The sequence below is a fragment of the Manis javanica genome, chromosome 17 (genome assembly GCF_040802235.1).
Source record: "Manis javanica isolate MJ-LG chromosome 17, MJ_LKY, whole genome shotgun sequence".
Taxonomy (NCBI): domain Eukaryota; kingdom Metazoa; phylum Chordata; class Mammalia; order Pholidota; family Manidae; genus Manis; species Manis javanica.
The window spans coordinates 48832237-48854063 of NC_133172.1; the positions used below are offsets into that span (position 1 = coordinate 48832237).

General features: G+C 38.6%; 1 protein-coding gene across 6 annotated transcripts in view; it reads left to right on the forward strand.

The window, feature by feature from the left end:
* TANGO6 (transport and golgi organization 6 homolog) overlaps positions 1-21827 on the forward strand; it is a 176673-nt gene that overhangs the window by 66835 nt on the left and 88011 nt on the right. For 5 of the 6 annotated variants that reach the window (XR_012126525.1, XR_005063209.2, XR_012126524.1 and 2 more), the window contains exons 13-14: positions 10194-10703; positions 12997-13054. Coding sequence is in view for 3 of the 6 variants with exons in the window: in XM_037025309.2 (XP_036881204.2) it covers positions 10194-10703; positions 12997-13054 (568 nt within the window). In the remaining 3 variants the exon portion in view is untranslated. The remainder of the gene's footprint in view (positions 1-10193; positions 10704-12996; positions 13055-21827) is intronic. The other variant, XM_073225530.1, reaches the window with a different exon arrangement.

The window sequence follows — 21827 nt, forward strand, 5'->3', positions numbered from 1 at the left end:
AGAACTCATTGGAGGTCAGCACACAGTAACTGCTTTTTTTTTTTTTTTTTTAATTAAGAGAAAGGAATATTATCAGAAAAGAGTACCTCCATAGCTGATCATCTGACACCCTTTAAGTGATCAACATTAAGGATATTTAAAGCATGCATTGATCTTTGATTTACCAATAGTTTTATCCTGTTAAGGAGTAATCCCCCTTTTCTTTCTTTCTTTCTTTCTTTTTTTTTTTTTTTAATTTTTAATCTACACTTACATGAAGAATACTATGTTTACTATGCTCTCCCCTATATCAGGTCCCCCCTAACAACCACATTATGGTTATTGTCCATCAGCTTAGCAAAATGTTGTAGAGTCACTACTTGTCCTCTCTGTATTGTGCAGCCCACCCTCCCCTTTCTCCCTCCCCCCCATGCATGCTAATCTTAATACCCCCCTTCTTCTTCCCCCCCCTTATACCTCCCTGCCCACCCATCCTCCCCAGTTCCTTTCCCTTTGGTACCTGTTAGTCCATTTTTGGGTTCTGTAATTCCACTGCTGTTTTGTTCCTTCAGTTTTTCCTTTGTTCCTATACTCCTCAGATGAGTGAAATCATTTGGTATTTCTCTTTCTCCGCTTGGCTTATTTCACTGAGCATAATACTCTCCAGCTCCATCCATGTTGCTGCAAATAGTTGGATTTTTCCACTTCTTATGGCTGAGTAGTATTCCATTGTGTATATGTACCACATCTTCTTTATCCATTCATCTACCGATGGACATTTAGGTTGCTTCCAATTCTTGGCTATTGTAAATAGTGCTGCGATAAACATAGGAGTGCATCTGTCTTTCTCAAACTTGATTACTGTGTTCTTAGGGTAAATTCCTAGGAGTGGAATTCCTGGGTCAAATGGTAGGTCTGTTTTGAGCATTTTGATGAACCTCCATACTGCTTTCCACAATGGTTGAACTAATTTACATTCCCACCAGCAGTGTAGGAGGGTTCCCCTTTCTCCACAGCCTCGCCAACATTTGTTGTTGTTTGTCTTTTGGATGGCAGCTATCCTTACTGGTGTGAGGTGATACCTCATTGTAGTTTTAATTTGCATTTCTCTGATAATTAGCGATGTGGAGCATCTTTTCATGTGTCTCTTGGCCATCTGTATTTCTTTTTTGGAGAACTGTCTGTTCAGTTCCTCTGCCCATTTTTTAATTGGGTTATTTGTTTTTTGTTTGTTGAGGCGTGTGAGCTCTTTATATATTCTGGACGTCAAGCCTTTATCGGATCTGTCATTTTCAAATATATTCTCCCATACTGTAGGGTTCCTTTTTGTTCTATTGATGGTGTCTTTCGCTGTACAGAAGCTTTTCAGCTTAATATAGTCCCACTTGCTCATTTTTGCTGTTGTTTTCCTTGCCTGGGGAGATGTGTTCAAGAAGAGATCACTCATGTTTATGTCTAAGAGGTTTTTGCCTATGTTTTTTTCCAAGAGTTTAATGGTTTCATGACTTACATTCAGGTCTTTGATCCATTTTGAGTTTACCTTTGTATATGGGGCTAGACAATGGTCCAGTTTCATTCTCCTACATGTAGCTGTCCAGTTTTGCCAGCACCATCTGTTGAAGAGACTGTCATTTTGCCATTGTATGTCCATGGCTCCTTTATCAAATATTAATTGACCATATATGTTTGGGTTAATTTCTGGGGTCTCTAATCTGTTCCACTGGTCTGTGGCTCTGTTCTTGTGCCAGTACCAAATTGTCTTGATTACTATGGCTTTGTAGTAGAGCTTGAAGTTGGGGAGTGAGATCCCCCCTACTTTATTCTTTCTCAGGATTGCTTTGGCTATTCGGGGTCTTTGGTGTTTCCATATGAATTTTTGAATTATTTGTTCCAATTCATTGAAGAATGTTGCTGGTAATTTGAGAGGGATTGCATCAAATCTGTATATTGCTTTGGGCAGGATGGCCATTTTGACGATATTAATTCTTCCTAGCCATGAGCATGGGATGAGTTTCCATTTATTAGTGTCCTGTTTAATTTCTCTTAAGAGTGACTTGTAGTTTTCAGAGTATAAGTCTTTCACTTCTTTGGTTAGGTTTATTCCTAGGTATTTTATTCTTTTTGATGCAATGGTGAATGGAATTGTTTTCCTGATTTCTCTTTCTATTGATTCATTGTTAGTGTATAGGAAAGCTACATATTTCTGTGTGTTAATTTTGTATCCTGCAACTTTGCTGTATTCCGATATCAGTTCTAGTAGTTTTGGAGTGGTGTCTTTAGGGTTTTTTATGTACAGTATCATATCATCTGCAAATAGTGACAGTTTAACTTCTTCTTTACCAATCTGGATTCCTTGTATTTCTTTGTTTTGTCTGATTGCCGTGGCTAGGACCTCCAGTACTATGTTAAATAACAGTGGGGAGAGTGGGCATCCCTGTCTGGTTCCCGATCTCAGAGGAAATGCTTTCAGCTTCTCACCGTTCAGTATAATGCTGGCTGTGGGTTTATCATATATGGCCTTTATTATGTTGAGGTACTTGCCCTCTATTCCCATTTTGCTGAGAGTTTTTATCATGAATGGATGTTGAATTTTGTCAAATGCTTTTTCAGCATCTATGGAGATGATCATGTGGTTTTTGTCTTTCTTTTTGTTGATGTGGTGGATGATGTTGATGGATTTTCTAATGTTGTACCATCCTTGCATCCCTGGGATGAACCCCACTTGGTCATGGTGTATGATCCTTTTGATATACTGTTGAATTCTGTTTGCTAATATTTTATTGAGTATTTTTGCATCTACATTCATCAGGGATATTGGTCTGTAATTTTCTTTTTTGGTGGGGTCTTTGCCTGGTTTTGGTATTAGGGTGATGTTGGCCTCATAGAATGAGTTTGGGAGTATTCCCTCTTCTTCTATTTTGTGGAACACTTTAAGGAGAATGGGTATTATGTCTTCTCTGTGTCTCTGATAAAATTCCGAGGTAAATCCGTCCGGCACCGGGGTTTTGTTCTTGGGTAGTTTTTTGATTACCACTTCAATTTCTTTGCTTGTAATTGGTTTGTTTAACTTTTGTGTTTCTTCCTTGGTCAGTCTTGGGAGGTTGTATTTTTCTAGGAAGTTGTCCGTTTCTTCTAGGTTTTCCAGCTTGTTGGCATATAGGTTTTCATAGTAGTCTTTAATAATTCTTTGTATTTCTGTGGAGTCTGTCGTGATTTTTCCATTCTCATTTCTGATTATGTTGATTTGTGTTGACTCTCTTTTTCTCTTAATAAGTTGGGCTAGAGGCTTATCTATTTTGTTTATTTTCTCAAAGAACCAGCTCTTGGTTTCGTTGATTTTTGCTATTGTTTTTTTCTTCTCAATTTTGTTTATTTCTTCTCTGATCTTTATTATGTCCCTCCTTCTGCTGACTTTAGGCCTCATTTGTTCTTCTTTTTCCAGTTTTAATAATTGTGATGTTAGACTATTCATTTGGGATTGTTCTTCCTTCTTCAAGTGTGCCTGGATTGCTATATACTTTCCTCTTAAGACTGCTTTCGCTGCATCCCACAGAAGTTGGGGCTTAGTGTTGTTGTTGTCATTTGTTTCTATATATTCCTTCATCTCTATTTTGATTTGTTCATTGATCCATTGATTATTTAGTAGCATGTTGTTAATCCTCCATGTGTTTGTAAGCCTTTTTGTTTTCTTTGTAGAATTTATTTCTACTTTCATACCTTTGTGGTCTGAAAAATTGGTTGGTAGAATTTCAATATTTTGGAATTTACTGAGGCTCTTTTTGTGAGCTAGTATGTGGTCTATTCTGGAGAATGTTCCATGTGCACTTGAGAAGAATGTATATCCTGTTGCTTTTGGATGTAGAGTTCTATAGATGTCTATTAGGTCCATCTGTTCTAGTGTGTTGTTCAGTGCCTGTGTGTCTTTACTTATTTTCTGCCCGGTGGATCTATCCTTTGGGGTGAGTGGTGTGTTGAAGTCTCCTACAATGAATACATTGCAGTCTATTTCCCTCTTTAGTTCTGTTAGTATTTGCTTCACATATGCTGGTGCTCCTGTATTGGGTGCATATATATTTAGAATGGTTATATCCTCTTGTTGGACTGAGCCCTTTATCATTATGTAGTATCCTTCTTTATCTCTTGTTACTTTCTTTGTTTTGAAGTCTATTTTGTCTGATATTAGTACTGCAACCCCTGCTTTCTTCTCACTGTTGTTTGCCTGAAATATGTTTTTCCATCCCTTGACTTTTAGTCTATGCTTATCTTTGGGTTTAAGGTGAGTTTCTTGTAAGCAGCATATAGATGGGTCTTGCTTTTTTATCCATTCTATTACTCTATGTCTTTTGATTGGTGCATTAAGTCCATTTACATTTAGGGTGACTATTGAGAGATATGTACTTATTGCCATTGCAGGCTTTAGATTTGTGGTTACCAAAGGTTCAAGGTTAGCTTCTTTAGTATCTTACTGCCTAAGTTAGCTCGCTTATTGAGCTGTTATATACACTGTCTGGAGATTCTTTTCTTCTCTCCCTTCTTATTCCTCCTCCTCCATTCTTCATATGTTGTGCATTTTGTTCTGTGCTCTTTTTAGGGGTGCTCCCATCTAGAGCAGTCCCTGTAGGATGCCCTGTAGAGGTGGTTTGTGGGAAGCAAATTCCCTCAGCTTTTGCTTGTCTGGGAATTGTTTAATCCCGCCATCATATTTAAATGATAGTCGTGCTGGATACAGTATCCTTGGTTCAAGGCCCTTCTGTTTCATTGCATTAAGTATATCATGCCATTCTCTTCTGGCCTGTAGGGTTTCTGTCGAGAAGTCTGATGTTAGCCTGATGGGTTTTCCTTTATAGGTGACCTTTTTCTCTCTAGCTGCCTTTAAAACTCTTTCCTTGTCCTTGATCCTTGCCATTTTAATTACTATGTGTCTTGGTGTTGTCCTCCTTGGATCCTTTCTGTTGGGGGTTCTGTGTAATTCCATGGTCTGTTCGATTATTTCCTCCCCCAGTTTGGGGAAGTTTTCAGCAATTATTTCTTCAAAGAGACTTTCTATCCCTTTTCCTCTTTCTTCCTCTTCTGGTATCCCTGTAATACGAATATTATTCCTTTGGTATTGGTCACATATTTCTCTTAGTGTTGTTTCATTCCTGGAGATCCTTTTATCTCTCTCTATGTCAGCTTCTATACGTTCCTGTTCTCTGGCTTCTATTCCTTCAATGGCCTCTTGCATCTTATCCAGTCTGCTTATAAATCCTTCCAGGGATTGTTTCACTTCTGTGATCTCCTTCCTGACCTCTGTGATCTCCTCCGGACTTCATCCCACTGCTCTTGCATTTTTCTATGCATCTCATCCCACTGCTCTTGCATTTTTCTCTGCATCTCATCCCATTGCTCTTGGATTTTTCTCTGCATCTCTGTCAGCATGTTCATGATTTTTATTTTGAATTCTTTTTCAGGAGGACTAGTTAGGTCTGTCTCCCTCTCAGGTGTTGTCTCTGTGATCTTTGTCTGCCTGTAGTTTTGCCTTTTCATGGTGATAGAGATAGTTTGCAGAGCTGGTACAAGTGACCGCTGGAAGAGCTTCCCTTCTTGTTGGTTTGTGGCCTTTTCCTGGGAGAATAGCGACCTCTAGTGGCTTGTGCTGGGCAGCTGTGCGCAGACAGGGCTTCTGCTTCCTGCCCAGTTGCTTTGGGGTTTATCTCCGCTGTTGCTGTGGGCTTGGCCTGGCTGGGGCTGTTCCTCCAAAATGGTGGAGCCCCGTTGGATGGGGAGCGGCCGGGAGGCTATTTATCTCCGTAAGGGGCCTCTGTGCTCCCTGCTGCCCAGGGGGTTAGAGTGCCCAGAGATCCCCAGATTCCCTGCCTCTGGTCTAAGTGACCTGTCCTGCCCCTTTAAGACTTCCAAAAAGCACTCTCCAAACCAAAACAACAACAGCAACAATGAGAGAGGGAACAGAAAGGAAAAAAAAAGGAAAAAACATGCGATTTTTTTTTTTTTTTTTTTTGTCCTCAGGTGCCGGTCCCAGGCACCCGCTCACTGGTCCTGCTGCCCTGTCTCCCTAGCACCAGGGTCCCTGTCCTTTCAAGGCTTCCAAAAAGCACCCACCTACCGGTCCCGCAGGGAAGGAACGCTCGATATTCTTTGTCCTCAGGCACTGGTCCCAGGCACCCACCCGCTCACCAGTCCCGCCACCCTTCCTCCCTAGCACCGGGGTCCCTGTCCCTTTAAGGCTTCCAAAAAGCACTCGCCAAAAAGAGAGAAAAAAAGGGGAAAAACGCGCGATTTCCTCCGTCCTCAAGTGCCGGTCTCAGGCACCCGCCCCCCGGTCCTGCAGGGAAAAACTTGGGATATTCTTTGTCCTCAGGCGCCGGTCCCAGGCACCCGCTCACCAGTCCCGCCACCCTGCCTCCCTAGCACCGGGGTCCCTGTCCCTTTAAGGCTTCCAAAAAGTGCTCGCCAAAAAGAGAAAAAAAACGGGGAAAAACACGCGATATCCTCCGTCCTCAGTCGCCGGTCTCAGGCACCCGCCCGCTGGTCCCGCAGGGAGAAACGCGGGATATTCTTTGTCCTCAGGCGCCGGTCCCAGGCACCCGCTCACCGGTCCCGCCACCCTGCCTCCCTAGCAACGGGGGCCCGTCCCTTTAAGGCTTCCAAAAAGCACTCGCCAAAAAAAAAACCGCACAGGTTTCTTTCCACCCGCCGGGAGCCGGGAGGAGGGGCGCTCGGGTCCCGCCGGGCCGGGGCTTGTATCTTACCCCCTTTGCAAGGCGCTGGGTTCTTGCAGGTGTGGATGTGGTCTGGATGTTGTCCTGTGTCCTGTGGTCCCTATTTTAGGAAGATTTTTTTTTGGTATATTTTCATAGCTCTATGTGTTTTTGGGAGGAGATTTCCACTGCTCTACTCACGCCGCCATCCTGGCTCCGCCCCTCGGTTGGGTTTTTTTAAAGTATATTTTTCTTTTAGAGAAGTTTTAGGTTCCAGCAAAATGGAGCAAGAGGTACAGAGTGTGCACCTTCACATGCACAGCCTCCCCCACAACCAACACCCTGCACCAGAGGGGGCATTTGTTATAGTCGGTGAACCTACATTGACAGGTCATTATCACCCATGGTCCGTAGTTTACATCAGGGTTCACTCTTGGTGGTGTATGTACACTCTATGGGTTTTGGCAAATGTATAATTACATGTATCCATCATTCTAGTATTATATGTAATAGTTTTACTGCCCTAAAAATCCTCTGCCTATTTATCCCTCCTGCTCCCAACCCCTGACAGCCACTGATATTTTTACTATCTCTACAGTTTTGCCTTTTCCAGAATGTTACATAGTTGGAGTCATATATTATGTAGCCATTCCAGACTGGTTTCTTTCACCCAGTAATATGCAAGCAGGTATCCTCCCTGTCTTTTGTGGTTTGATAGCTCATTTCTTTTTAGTGTTGAATAATATTCCTTTGGATGTACCAAGTTATCCATTCACCTATTAAAAGGCATTTTCATTACTTTCAAGTTTTGGCAATTATGAATAAAGCTGCTATGAATATCTGTGTAGACATAAGTTTTCAACTCATTTGGTTAAATATCAAGGAACTCTATTGCCAGAGCATATGGTAAGAATATGTTTAGTTCTAAAAGAAACTGCCAAGCTGTTTTGCAAAAGCAGCTATATCATTTTGCATTTGCACCAGCAAGGAATAAGAGTTCTTTTTGCTTCACATCCTTACCAGCATTTGGTGTTATCAGTGTTTTTTATTTTAGTCATTTTAGTAGATTTATAATGGTATCATTTTAATTCGCAATTTGATTTCTAATTTACAATTCCCTGATGACATAAGGTGTTGAGTGTGTCTTCATACGCTGTATATCTGTTTATTTTTTTGATGAGATGTCTGTTCAGGTCTTTTCGCCATTTTTTTGTCAGGTTAGTTGTTTTCTTATCCTTGAGTTTTAAGAGTTCTTTTTATATTGAATAACTGTCCTTTATCAGAGCCTTTATCAGATGCGTCTTTTGAAAATATTTTCTCCTGGACTGTGGCTTTTCTTCCGTTTCTTTTGACATTGTCTTTCAAAGAGCATAAATTTTAATTTTAATGAAGTCTAGCTATCAGTGATTTGCATGAATTCCTTTTCTTTGGTATTTTATTTAGAAAAAATATCCAAGGTCATCTATATCTTCTCTTAGGTTATCTTATAGGAGTTCTGTAGTTTTGCATTTTATATTTAGGTATATGATCCATTTTGAGTTTTTTTTTTTTTAATGGTGTAAGGTCTGTGTAGATTCATTTTTGCATGTGAATGTCCAGTTGTCCCAGGACCATTTGTTTAAAAGTCTCTTTTCTCCACTGTACTGCCTTTGCTCCTTTGTCAAAGATCAGTTGACTCTACTTATTTAGGTCTATTTCTAGGTTCTGTATTCTGTTCCATTGGTCTATTTGTCTTGTTTTGTTTTAAAGAAATTGTTATATATAAAAGAAGTGAAAAAGAGGCCATACGTTGTAGATGTAAGTAGATATTCCCATTTCAGATGCTCAAAGAAAAAACAGAGGTCCATGAGTCACTAAGGCAGAGGAAAAGGCACCGAAATGAAGTCCATCATAGCGATAACTCTGGAAAAATTACTCTGAAATGTCTTTCCAGTTCCACACAAGTTTCTGATAAAATTGACCTTTTTCTTAGATAACACATACCTTTACTCTAGACATTTATGTTCTTTTCTCCCCTTAAGATATAGAAACATTGGAATGGTTAGTTATTTCATGCATGAAGATCAGTTAACGTATGTTGTGGAGCTAAAATTTTATCTTATGTTGATTTTGCGTTAGTTTCTAATTGTTTAAACAAAGAAATCTGAGGAAAGTGTATGGTGAAATTCTACAGATACAAACCTGACATATACCTTAAGTTTTCATTTTCTTAGAGGAAAGTGGTGGGGAAAATAAATGATAACAAATCTGTGGACTAATAGTGTAAAATGTGAGCATTATATGGGTCCTACAAAAACAATTAGTTGGTTGAATAATGAAGTGAGTGAATGAATAAATAAATACCCTGTCTTGTGCTAAAAAGAATTTAAGACCTGTAAGATTTTCAAATTATCAAGCTCATGAAGCCTCACAATGACAATGTTTTCATTATTTTCTAGTAGGAAAGGATTACTACTGATTGTTTCTTTCCTGGCAGCACATACACCTTTCTTAAAGGCATATGGTGTTACAGAGCAAAGCCTCTGGAGAGAATCAAATCTTATGTAATCTTCACTCCTACTTTCTAGGAGAAATTCCCTTTTGTCAATTATCCCAGTCCCTTTCAGCCATATGGTGCCCTTGTACACTGACCAGCCACTTTAGATCATGTAGTTAAGCACAGCTTTATTCATTCAGGTGAGACCATGTAGGGTTTTGGGTCAGAGTGTAGGCTCTGGTGCTAGACTTGTTGAGTTCACATCTTAACCATCTTCCAGTTGTATGACCTTGGACACATTACTTAACTATACCGTACTTCAGTTTCCTCATGTTTAAAATGTAGATGATAATGTAACTAGATCACATGGATATGAATATGTGTATGTATTTTTTTGGTTTGCTTATTCTGTTTGTTTTTAAAACATTTATGTTACATGTACAATGTATCAGGCACTAAGTACTTTGTTAATAAGAACTCATCTTTTTACGGCTAAAGGTACATAACTGTCAAAAATACAATAATACAATAAAAAAGACATAACAAAAGTCAAAATATAGTAATCTAGAAAAGAATTTCACCATATGATTGGGTATTAAAATTTGATATGGTAAGAATAGCTGTAAAGAGAGTTTAATAGATCAGCAAGTACAAAGGATGTAAACAGACTGTTCACAGAAAAACAAATGCAGACAGCTAGTAAACATGAAAGGGTGCTTAACAGCACTATTAGTCTGGCTAACATAAATTAAAACTGTAAGACACTATGTTTTGCCCATCAGATTGTAAAAATTCAGCTTAATGATACGCATCACTGGTGTTTTTTTTTAACTTAGAGAAGTACTTGTACATGGTTAAATATTCAGTATGTGTTAGCTATAATTATTTATCAGTAGTTGCAAGTGCTAGACTCAGTGATTACACCATGAATAAGATCTGCTCCCTACCCCTTTCACTCAGAATATGTTTCCTTGTGCACAGGTCCTGTTAACATCTTCTATGTTAATTTGGGTTTGGGCATTTTTCATTTCATTTTTTAGTTGAAGTCAAGTGATTTCACTGTTTTGAAGCAACTGCTGCCTCTGTTGGAGACGGTGTCCCGCACATACCCTGACCCTGTCATCCAAGAACTTGCTGTGGATCTCCGCATCACCATCTCTACCCGTGGGGCCTTTTCCACTGAGGCTGTCAGTATAGCTGCCCAAAGTACCCTGAACAAAAAGGATGCAGAAGGGAAAACAGAAGCGTGTCAACAAGCAAGTCATGGAAGAAGCACTGATGAGTCTCGTAGCCACTTTGAGCAACATCAAAGCCATGAAAAACCCAAGCAGACAGGCCTGAAGTCTGCTGCACGCGTTCCTCAGGTCAGTCAGCACAGCCCTATTACAAACCAGAAATCTGGAAGCATAACCACAGAACAGCTGCAGGAGGTTCTTTTATCAGCTTATGATCCTCAGATTCCAACACGGGCTGCTGCCCTGCGGACTCTTTCCCACTGGATAGAGCAGAGAGAAGCAAAAGCCCTTGAGCTGCAAGAGAAGCTTCTCACGGTGAGTAGAAAACACCACAGTAACACGCATATTAATAATACGTCCCACTCCATGTTGAAACATTTGAGACAAAATAGTCCACATAAAGTGCTATAGTGATAGGCACATACTGTGCACCTAATAAAGCTTTGCTGCCGTTGTTATTAACTGTTATCTCTTTTTGTATACTTTAGCCATTGATTAAGAATTACAGTTCTGTGGGGTGGAGCAGCTCTCCAGGAGCCTTGGTTGTGTGTCAGGTGCTGTTCTGGACTACCCTCAGGGAAATTGTAATTGTTCTGAGAAGGCAAGACTTAGACACAGGGAAGAGTTAGAAAACCACATGGGACTACTCAATTGGGCATAAAACACAGTGCTAGAAGGTTTATAGCTAAAAAATGCGGTGGACAGTTAGGAAAAGAAGAGAGATAAAATCTAAAAGTAGATTTTGATATGGCCTTAACAGACTAGTAAAGTTTGAGCCGATACAAGAAAAGAGGATGGAACAGCATGAGTAAATTTCCAGATAAGCCACCTATTTTCTCTGTCAGGAGTGTTGGGCAGAACTGGGTCTCCTCCCCTCCCCTCCCCTCCCTCCACCACAGTGAAAAGCTGTTCTTTACACCACAAATTTATGTGGGGAAACATATATGCTTATTTGGGGATCTTTTCCCTTTTGTGGAAATTGTCCTGACCTCAGTAAGGGTTACACATTACGAGCAAGGAGTCTGCTGATCAAATCCCGGATCAGTTTCTTGGATGAGTCACTGAAACTTCTGAGCCTCAATTTCTATATCTGTAAAGTGAGCATATTAATAATAGGTCCCACTCCATGTTGAAACATTTGAGACAAAATAGTCCACATAAAGTGCTATAGTGATAGGCACATACTGTGCACCTAATAAAGCTTTGCTGCCGTTGTTATTACTGTTATCTCTTTCGTATACTTTAGCCATTGATTAAGAATTACAGTTCTGATTGAAAACATTTATTTTTTGTCACTAAAGTATTAGAACCATTAGTGTACTAAATAATAATAACCATTGTTTATCGAGCAGGTCCTATACCTTTTAGACACTGTCTCTAATCCTCACAACAGCTGTAATATTGATATTATCCTCATTTTATAGAAGAGAAAATTGAGGCATGCAAATGTGCCAAGATCTGCTGGCACTGAAGTGTTGCTAAAAACCTCACATTACATGTTTCCTTTGAGTAATCATCAAAAATATCCTTCCCTGCACACCTATTTAGAAGTGAATGCTGTTAATATCTTTGGAATTTTCTTTAACTTATTTAATTTAACATTCACCTGCTGTGCATAATTGGCCAACAAGTCTTGTCAATTCTTTTTCCAAGAAGTCTTTCAAGTCTGTCTCTTTCTCTCTATTCCCATGGCCACAACCCTGGCTTAAGCTCTCTTTACTGCATACATGATCCTCACCACTTCCAACCTGGCTGACTTCCCAGTTTAATTTTCAGCTCTCCTCCCAGTTTAATTTTGGCTCTCCCTGACATGCTGCAGATGTGAAGACCAGCAGCATCAAGCTGATATCAAGAATCACCAGTATATATGGAGTAGGCATTCCCCTCTTCCCCTGGACACCAAGCAGGGGGAACATGGACACATGGCCACTGTTTTTCTCTGGCCCTCTTTTGAGGGTGTAAACCTAAATTGTCACTGTCATATATTCTAGATAAGCAGTACTTACTACAGTTGACACACCCTGGTGGGTTCTTAAATTGTGAAATGTGTTGAGAGTAATTTTTTATTAATGCCAAATGAAGTGCTGAAATTTGCAAAAGATTTTTTAAAATAATTAAAAATAGATTCCAGGTTATCCCAATAATAACATCTCTGTCTGTCACTTGCATTTCCATATGCTTTCTGAGTGCAAGAGAAAAGGATTAAGTTATAGCAAATGTGCCATCAGTTGGTCCTAACTCCAAACCAGACCTTCTGTGAATCATGACCTGTAATCTGTCATGTCATATGTGAGAATGTTGTCCACCATGGGCTATAATTCAAAAAATGTTGAAGATTGTTCTTCCAGATTTTGGTTTCCATGCCTGCTTTTGTTGTATGCTTGACTACTTCAAGAAGTATCTCCCATTAATTGCCATTCTTTCTTAACTATTAAAGGAATGGGACTTTAAACATACATACTGTTTCCCCCATGAGATTCTAAGTCAGACCAGTGTCTAGCTAAGACAAACAGAAGAAAAACATTTATCCTTTGAGGCTGCTATAAGGGTCTCTTAAATCTTGCCTACTTTTTGTGAACCCTATCACTGCTGTATTTTGTGGTTGCAGGTATTCTTGGAGAACTTGGACCATGAAGACACCTTTGTATATTTATCTGCTATTCAGGGTAAGTTAGTCCTGGTTAAAGCTCTTTGAGTCTGTGGACCAAAAATTATGTCAGATATGTCTGCAGAAAATTTCTGAAGTCATAGAGCCACAAAACTGCTGGTCATTTTCTCCATCTTTGTGCCACCCAGCTAGGATTTGACCTACATCATAATAATAGTATTCCTGTAGGGTTCCCAAAGGATCCCTGTAGAGTTCATTGTCTCATAATGATGAGGAGGTCTTTGTTTATGTTTATTTATCATTCTATACGTTAAAGCCAATTTCCTGTAATTCAAGGAGGTAAGGAACGGCTCACGCATGGACTCTCATTATGTACTTGACTACTTTTTGTTTTTTGACTACTGTCAGTGTACACCTTTGCTTTGTCTTTAAGCTGAAAGAATCTCAGTTTATAATGTTTCTTCTCCAACACATTTTTTGCAATAATTTTACTTCTCTTGTGATTCTTTGCTGTTTTCTCCACCTCCATTAATTTGTGGGTTCCACATCTAGAGAGGGGCCCTAAGAAAAGGGGTGTATATCATTAGGCACCCTTCCCAAAAGGGCAAGAAGGTCGGCTCTAGCTCAGTTTCTCTTGATTCCATCAGTGGAGTATAATCATCAAGAACTAGGTAAGACTCTGGAGACAGACCACTTTGGTGTACCTCCCATTGCTTTGCTTCTCAGCTGCACATACTGACAAATTACTTAATCTCCCTGGGCTTCAGTTTCTTATCTGTAAAAGGGGAGGGCTAAATAGGAATGTAGAATGTTACAGCTACTTTGGAAAACAGTTTTGCAATTCCTTGGAAGATAAACAGAGTTACCACTTGACCCAGCAGTTCCACTCCTAGATGCATACCCAAGAGTAATGAAAACACATTTCCACATGAGAACTCGTACATGAATATTCTTAGCGTCATTGTTCATACTAGCCAAAAGGTGGAAACAGCACAAATGTCTAACAACTGATGAATGGATAACCAAATGTAGTCTGTCCATGCAATGGAATATTAATCAGCCACTAAAAAAAAGCACTTACACATGTTACAGCATGGATGAACCTTGAAAATATTGTAAGTGGAAGAAGCCAGTCACAAAAGGCCACTCACTATACGGTTCCTTTATAGGAAATGTCCAGAATAGGGGAACTTACAGAAACAGAAAGTAGATTAGTAGGGCTGGGGGGAAAGGGGAGAGGGTTGGGAAGTGATAGCCATAGGGTACAGAGTGTCTTTCTTGGGGTGATGGAAACATTCTAAAAATGATTGTGGTGATGGTAGCACACTCTGTCAGTATACTGGGAACCATTAAATTATTTACTTTAAATTGGTGAATTTTATGGTATGTGAATTATATATCAATAAAACTGTCACCAAAAAAAATAATAATAAAATTGAATAAGTGGGGAGAAGAACAAAACTGTCAGAGCTTATGATATCATCATATGTCAAAGATATATCATCATATGTCAGACATATGATTAAATGTAATGTGGTAGATGGGATCCTGGAACAGAAAAAGGACATTAGGGGAAAACTAAGAGAATCTGACTAAATTATGGACTTTAGTTGATAATAAAGTGTCAATATTAGTTCATTACTTGTGATAAACGTTCCAAGGTAATGTAAAAGTTAATAATAGGGGCAACTGGTTATAGAGTATATGAGAACTCTGTGCTAGCACCTCAATAATTCTGTAAATCTAAAACTATTCTATCATAAAAAGTTTGCTTATAAACAGGGACTAATAATGAGAATTAGAGTAAATGCCTTGAAAGTGCTTAGCACCTAGTGAGTGTTCAATGTATGTTAGTCATTATGATTTTAATATTATCACCATCATCATCATATCACTACTACTTCTACTTGTCAAGTAGAAGGTAATAATGCTAGATAATAATGTGGTGATATGTGTAACACAGATCTAAACCTTGAGTTGGCAGATTCTATCAGGGAATTATTGCTACATAACAAACTACCCAGTACTCAGTAGCTTAAAACACCAATCATTTGTGATCATTCTCACATCTGTAGACCAGTGAGGCTCTGCTGATCTGGCCTGGCCTTGGCTGGAGGCTCTGCTTCTCCCTGCAGGTCTGTGGACTGTCTGCAGTAGCTCTGCTGCACCTGTTCCTCATCATCGCTGGCCCAGTGGCCTGCCTGGAATTATTCTTGTGATGATGGCAGAAGTGTAAGAGAGCAAGGGTAAACTCGAGAGGCCCCTTCAGGCTTAAGCTTGCAACTGGCATCCTATCATTTCTGCCTCATTCTGTTAGCTAAAGCAATAAAGCAAGTCATATGGCCCAACTCAAAAGTCAAGAAGTGGAGAAAAATACTGTACTGTGTCCCTTTGGTGGGACAAACTGCCAAGTCACAGAGCAAAGGGCATGGATGCAGGGAGGGGTGAGGAATTCAAGCCAGAAATGAGTCCTTCACACTGATGTGTTCTGTTTATCTGCAAAAGGCAAGGTTCTCTACCATTTGCAACAACGTGGATGGAGCTGGAGGGTATTATGCTCAGTGAAATAAGCCAGGCGGAGAAAGACAAGTACCAAATGATTTCACTTATATGTGGAGTATAAGAACAAAGGAAAACTGAAGGAACAAAACAGCAGCAGACTCACAGAACCCAAGAATGGACTAATAGTTACCAAAGGGAAAGGGACTGGGGACGATGGGTGGGAAGGGAGGGATAAGGGCGGGGAAAAAGAAAGGGGGCATTACGATTAGCATGTATAGTGTTGGGGGGCTCCAGGGAGGGCTGTGCAACACAGAGAAGACAAGTAGTGATTTTACAGCATCTTACTACACTGATGGACAGTGACTGTGAAGGGGTATGTGGGGGAGACTTGGTGAAGGGGGGAGCCTAGTAAACATAATGTTCTTCATGTAATTGTAGATTAATGATACCTAAGTAAAAAAGAAAAAAGGCAAGGTTCTCTGAGAGCACAAAGGCACTTCAGTTACTTATTGGCTGTGTATTCTTGGTGCAATTTAGGTATGCTCTATATAGACCTAGAAGTTAAAACTTAAGAGAGAATGCGGAGGGGAAAGCATATAGTGATAATGGCCCAAACCTTGGGATTCATTCTAAATTCAACAAATATTTATTGTGCATCTACTAATCACAACATTTGAACAGTAAGTTATTAAAAAGCCATAAGGAAATTCTTCAGAGGAGACAAAATGACCAGCCAAAGGGGTAGCAGAACAGCTAGGTGAGAGTAGAAGCCTAAAGAATAGAGGCTTTCAAGAGAGAAAGTAATTATCAGCCCCTGAGAGGTTAAAGAGGCTGGGAATTGAGATAAGCCAGGGGGCTTAGGAAGCCACATGACAATGAACGAATGGTACTTATAGAAATAAAATAAACCAATGGTGCTTATGGAAATAAAATAAAACAAGAACCTAAAATGCCTGTACTTAATAGGTCCCGAAAAACGAGTACCTTGTATTTTCCCCAAGAAACTGTAATATTATAACAGGAGATATTTCTCATTGATTTTTTTTTTTAGGACTGAGTTTTCTGGAAGCAGTGGGTGTCATTCTAATGTGGCAGCCTCTCATCTAATTAACCCATTTTGCTCTTAGCCTCTAGGGTCTGCTATAAAAATCACAACTGTTGGTTTTATGTTTGTTTTTAGTAATTTTAATTGGTATACTAATCAGTTAGTAACCAATTTGGTGATGAAGAACATGGGAGGTAGAGGTGTAATTTCTGTTCTCAGCTCCCTACAATGGACAAGTTTAAATTAATTGATGTTTTCAGTGTTTGTAACATGCACTTAAAGGCCAAGGCCTTAGGTTAATTTCCCATTAAGAAAGGAAAGAGCTGAATTTTCCCACCTGCATTGCCAATGTTTTTTGCTGGGTCCAAAAGCATTCTGGGAGCCAAGCCGTTCTGGACTCTCAGACAAGACCAGCCCACTTATAAATGTTCTAGAGTATAAAAAGGTACTTGGCTGTAGCTTGAGTAGCATTTAGTTGTGGGGAGTGTATGTGTATATGTGTGCATGTGTATTTAAAGTCTTTTTTTCTAGGGTGCCTAAACGGCTCCACGTGAAAATTACAGTGTACCTTTTGCTTAATTATTTTGGATTTCTTTTGAAATTTCTCACCATCTGCAGTGTAGGCACAGCAGAGGGGAGTTAAATAAGCACATTCATTCAACAGATTTATTGATTTCTGATATATGTATTACCTGTCCTTCACAGCAGTCTGCACTTAATTCCGCATCAGTTAAATTTTAATTCTATGAAAGACAGGTTGCATCTCCTTTTAGTCTTATAATAAAGTGATAGTTGACTTAGTTCTCATAGCAGCTGCTCCCAGCTAGGTGCTCAGTAGCAGTTTCTTCAGACAGAAAATTATATACCAAGTTGCTGAGTTCCAGTTTAATCCAGAGTTTATAAATAGAAGACTTAATCTTTGATTATGACCATAGTCTCCCTTTTTAGACTCCTTGTATATTCTTTTTTTCCATCATCCTCATTATTACTCAAATTACTGCATTGTCAGTATTTAAAAAAATTTAAATGACAAGGGACGTATATAAGGTAAAAAGTGGAAGTCTTTCGCTTTTAAATAGGACTTAAAATATGTTCTTGATAGTCCCATAATGTATATTAGTTGTTTGGGGTATTTTTCATATCTCAGTTTTCAAATAGATGTTCAGTAATGAATATGATAAATAAGTGATATTCTTCAAATATCTCCTAGATGCATACCCAAGAGTAATGAAAACACATTTCCACATGAGAACTCGTACATGAATATTCTTAGCGTCATTGTTCATACTAGCCAAAAGGTGGAAACAGCACACTGTGAATCTGCTCATGTGCCCTCTCAGCCACTTTCAATTTTTTAGAGGATATTTTGAAAGCAACACAAAGACAGATGCACTTCAGGGGTCTAAGTGATCCTTGTCAGTGTCAAAAGGATCTTTGGATAAAACCACCAAGCTTGTTGAAAAAGACAAAACCCTGTAGGCTCTGAGCCAAGCATGGGGGAGTTCAAAGCATGACTGTGTATGGTGAAGAGAATTTAGACATCTTGACATGCCCAGGCAGATCTTACTAACTCTTCCACCTTCTTCCTTTCAGAGAATAATTTTCGTTTCTGGCAAACGAGTCAAGGGGAGGGAAAGCAAAAGGCCCGGAAGGTGGGAAGGCAGGTACAAGGTGAAACTGTTTTTACACAGTTTCTAACTAAGCAGGATTACAAGTATTAACTTGTCAGAGACTGAACTCCCTGTCTCTTTCTCAATTTCTACCTCAAATAAAGTAGTTGGGAAACCATTAACTGAAAATAATTCTATCCCTTGAAGGACCATAATTGGATGTGGCATTGAAATGTGGAATGCAGTCCTGTGAAGTTTATCATCTCTATGTCCTTGAAATGGGAAGATTTCTTTTATGTCCTGACCTAGTTTTTGTATTACCTAATTAACAAATGAGCATATAGCGAATGTCTCATATATGCTATCTCAGTAAGTTCTTGAAGTAGTTCTGGGAAGTAGACATTATCATCATTTTTAAATTTCTTATTTGAGATATAATTTATATACCTAAAAGTCACCAATTTAAAATGTGCAGTTCAGTGGTTTTTAGTGTATTTAGAGAGTTGTGCTACTGACATCTAATTTTAGAACTTTTTTGTCATATCAAAAAGGAACTCTGTGTCCATTATCAGTCAATTCCCATTCCACACTCCCGCATTCCCTGGGAACCACTTAACTACTTTTGTCTCTATGATTTGCCTATTCTAGATGTTTCATGTAGTAGTAGTCATACAGTATGTGGGCATGTGTGTGGCTTCTTTGACTTGGCATAATGTTTTTGAGGTTCATTCATGTAGCATGGATTGGTACTTCATTTGTTTTTAATGACTGAATAATATTTCATTGTATCGATGACCACATTTTGTTTATCTGCTCATTGGTTGATATTACATGTGGGTTGTTTTCACTTTTCAGCTATTACGAATAATGCTGTTATGAACATTCATGTACAAGTTTTTGTATGGGTGTATGTCTTCATTTTCCTGGGTATACACCTAGAATTGGAATTGCTAGGTCATATAATGATTCTATGTTTAACCTTTTGGGGAATTGCAAAACTGTTTTCCAAAATAGCTGCATTACTTTTCTACCAACAACGGAAGAGGGTTCCAATTTCTCTATATCCTCACCAACGCTTGTTAATATCTTTTTGATTAGAGCCATCTTGGTGTGAAATGGCTCATTGTGGTTCTGATTTTCATCTGTCTTTAATAACTAATGATGTTGAGCATCTTTTCATGAGCTTATTGTCCATTTCTATATCTTTGGAGAAATGTCTGTTCTTTGCCCATTTTTAAATTGGATTTTCTGTCATTAAGTTGTAAGAGTTCCTTATGTATACTGGAAATGGTTTCTTTATCAAGTATATGAATTGCAGATACTTTCTGCCATTCTGTGAGTTGAATTTTCTCTTACTAATAGTGTCATTTGAAGCACAAAACTTTTTGCTTTTGATAAAGCCCAACTAATCAGTTTTTTTCTTTTATTGCTTATACTTTGATATCATTTCTAAGAAATCATTGCCTAACCCAAGGTAATGAAGATTTATGCCTGTGTTTTCTCTCAAGAGTTTTATAGTTTTGGGTCTTATATTTGCAGTTAAATTTGGGGTATGATGAGAGATATCCCCACTTTATAGCTAAAGATTCTGAGACTTAGCTGAAGTTCCTTTTCTAAGATTATGTAGGAAGTAATTTGAACCTTGTTCATGGCCTCCAAATCTTGTTTTTCACCCCCAGTAAACTTGGTTACTTCCCTAGAATTTTTCAAATAATGGTAAAAATTGGCCCTACTATTGTGCTTTTTAAGATTAAAAACATGATTATTAATAATTTATATTAAAATAAATTATATTTAATATAATATTAAAATTGAATAATGTTTAATTATTTAGAAAGCTTTGATTCTGTCATCAGTCTGACAAATAGTAAAAGCAGACATTACAGTCCTTTTATAAATGACTAATTGACTTTCCTACAGTCATGAAAGTTGGGAGTGATGGAAGTGGGCCCAGACCTATTTCTTAGGGCTTCCCAGTCCACTGTACTTCTCTTACTGTAGCCCGTAATAGATATGATTCCTTCCTTATCCCTGCAGTCAAAGATTGCATTTCAAAGCCCAGAACATTATCTTTACATTAGCTTCATTTTTGGAATATATATCCAGTGGTTTCTTCATCAGTCAGAGATTGATACATTCAGATTTGCATCAGACTATTTAGCTGTTTAGAACTTTTGCTTGTAAGTAAAAAATGAAGTGGCTACTTCAAGGTTAGTTATTTTTATTTTCCAAGATTGCCCTTGACAATTGCCACATAAGAAAAATGGCAGTATTGTTAAAGTTACCATTTATTGAGTGCCTATTTTGTGCAATCCTGGAAGTCACAGCAACCCTGCGAGTTAGGAATTGTTATCCCAGTTTTACAGATAAGGGAATTGAGGCCCTAAGTGATTAAGAAACTGGCCCAAAGGGACACAGATACTAAATGTCAACATCAGGATTTGAGTCTTAAATCTCTAGGGCTCTGAAGACTATTCTCTAGCCAAAGGGAAAAATAATTAATCCTAGTATCCACATTGTTCCTGTTCCCGAGGTAAAGGGACTGAGTTTCCAGTCTTAGGTATAGGAGAGTCCGTCTATGGGAAATGGTTTCACTACAAATCAGTCCTTTCTATAACTTAATAATATGCTGATCTCATGTTTGCTTGGTTTTGTGTGTGTGTGTGTACTTTTGTTCATTTGACAATGTATATACAGTATTATTTTTTTAAGCCATTTCTCTATGTATCTTTGAAACTCACTATCCATTAGTGGAATATGAGTGTGCGTTATCTCCCACTGCCTGCCCTTCTTCCTGTGATGGTCATTATTGTTTCAGCACTAAGGGTACCAGATTGTTTTTAGGAATATCAGAAAAGAAGACTTCAGAAATCAATCCTGGGATTTAATGCAATTTACTGCAATTGTGGGTTAGGTAAACAATGCAGCTTTCTGTATAGAACTTCTGCTATTAACTGCATTTCTGATGCAATAAATGACATTTAAAAATAACCTTAAAGTAATAAAAATAATGAGGTCTGGGGAAATCAGAACCCTCATTGACTGCTGGTGGAAACATAAAATAGTGCAGCTGCTCTGGAAAACAGTCTGGCAGTTCTTGAGAGGTTAAACACAGTTACCATATGACCCACCAGTTCCACTTCTAGATATATGCACAAGAGAAATGAAAACATATATCCACACATAAGCTTATATATGAATGCTCATAGCATTATTCATAATAACCAAAAAGGAGAAATAACCTAAATGTCTATCACCTGATGAATGAATAAATAAAATGTGGTATATCTTATACAATGGACTGTTACCTCTCAATAAAAAGGAATGAAATACTGATTCATGCTACAAAAGGGGTGAGTCTTGAAAACATGGTAAGTAAAGAAGCAAGACACAAAAGGCCACATATTGAATGATTCTACTTATATGAAATGTCCAGAATTAGCAAATCCATAGCAATAGAAAGTACATTAATGGGTTCCAGAGGTTGGGAGGAGAGGGGCTTGGGGAGTGACTGATAATGGATATTAGGTTTCTTTTGGAGTGATGAAATGTTTTGGAATTAGATATAGATGATCATTGCACAACCTTGTAAATATACTAAAAACCATTAAAGTGTTTACTTTTAAAAATAAAAAATAAAGTTTGGATATTCAGAATGGTAGTTTTTCATGGTG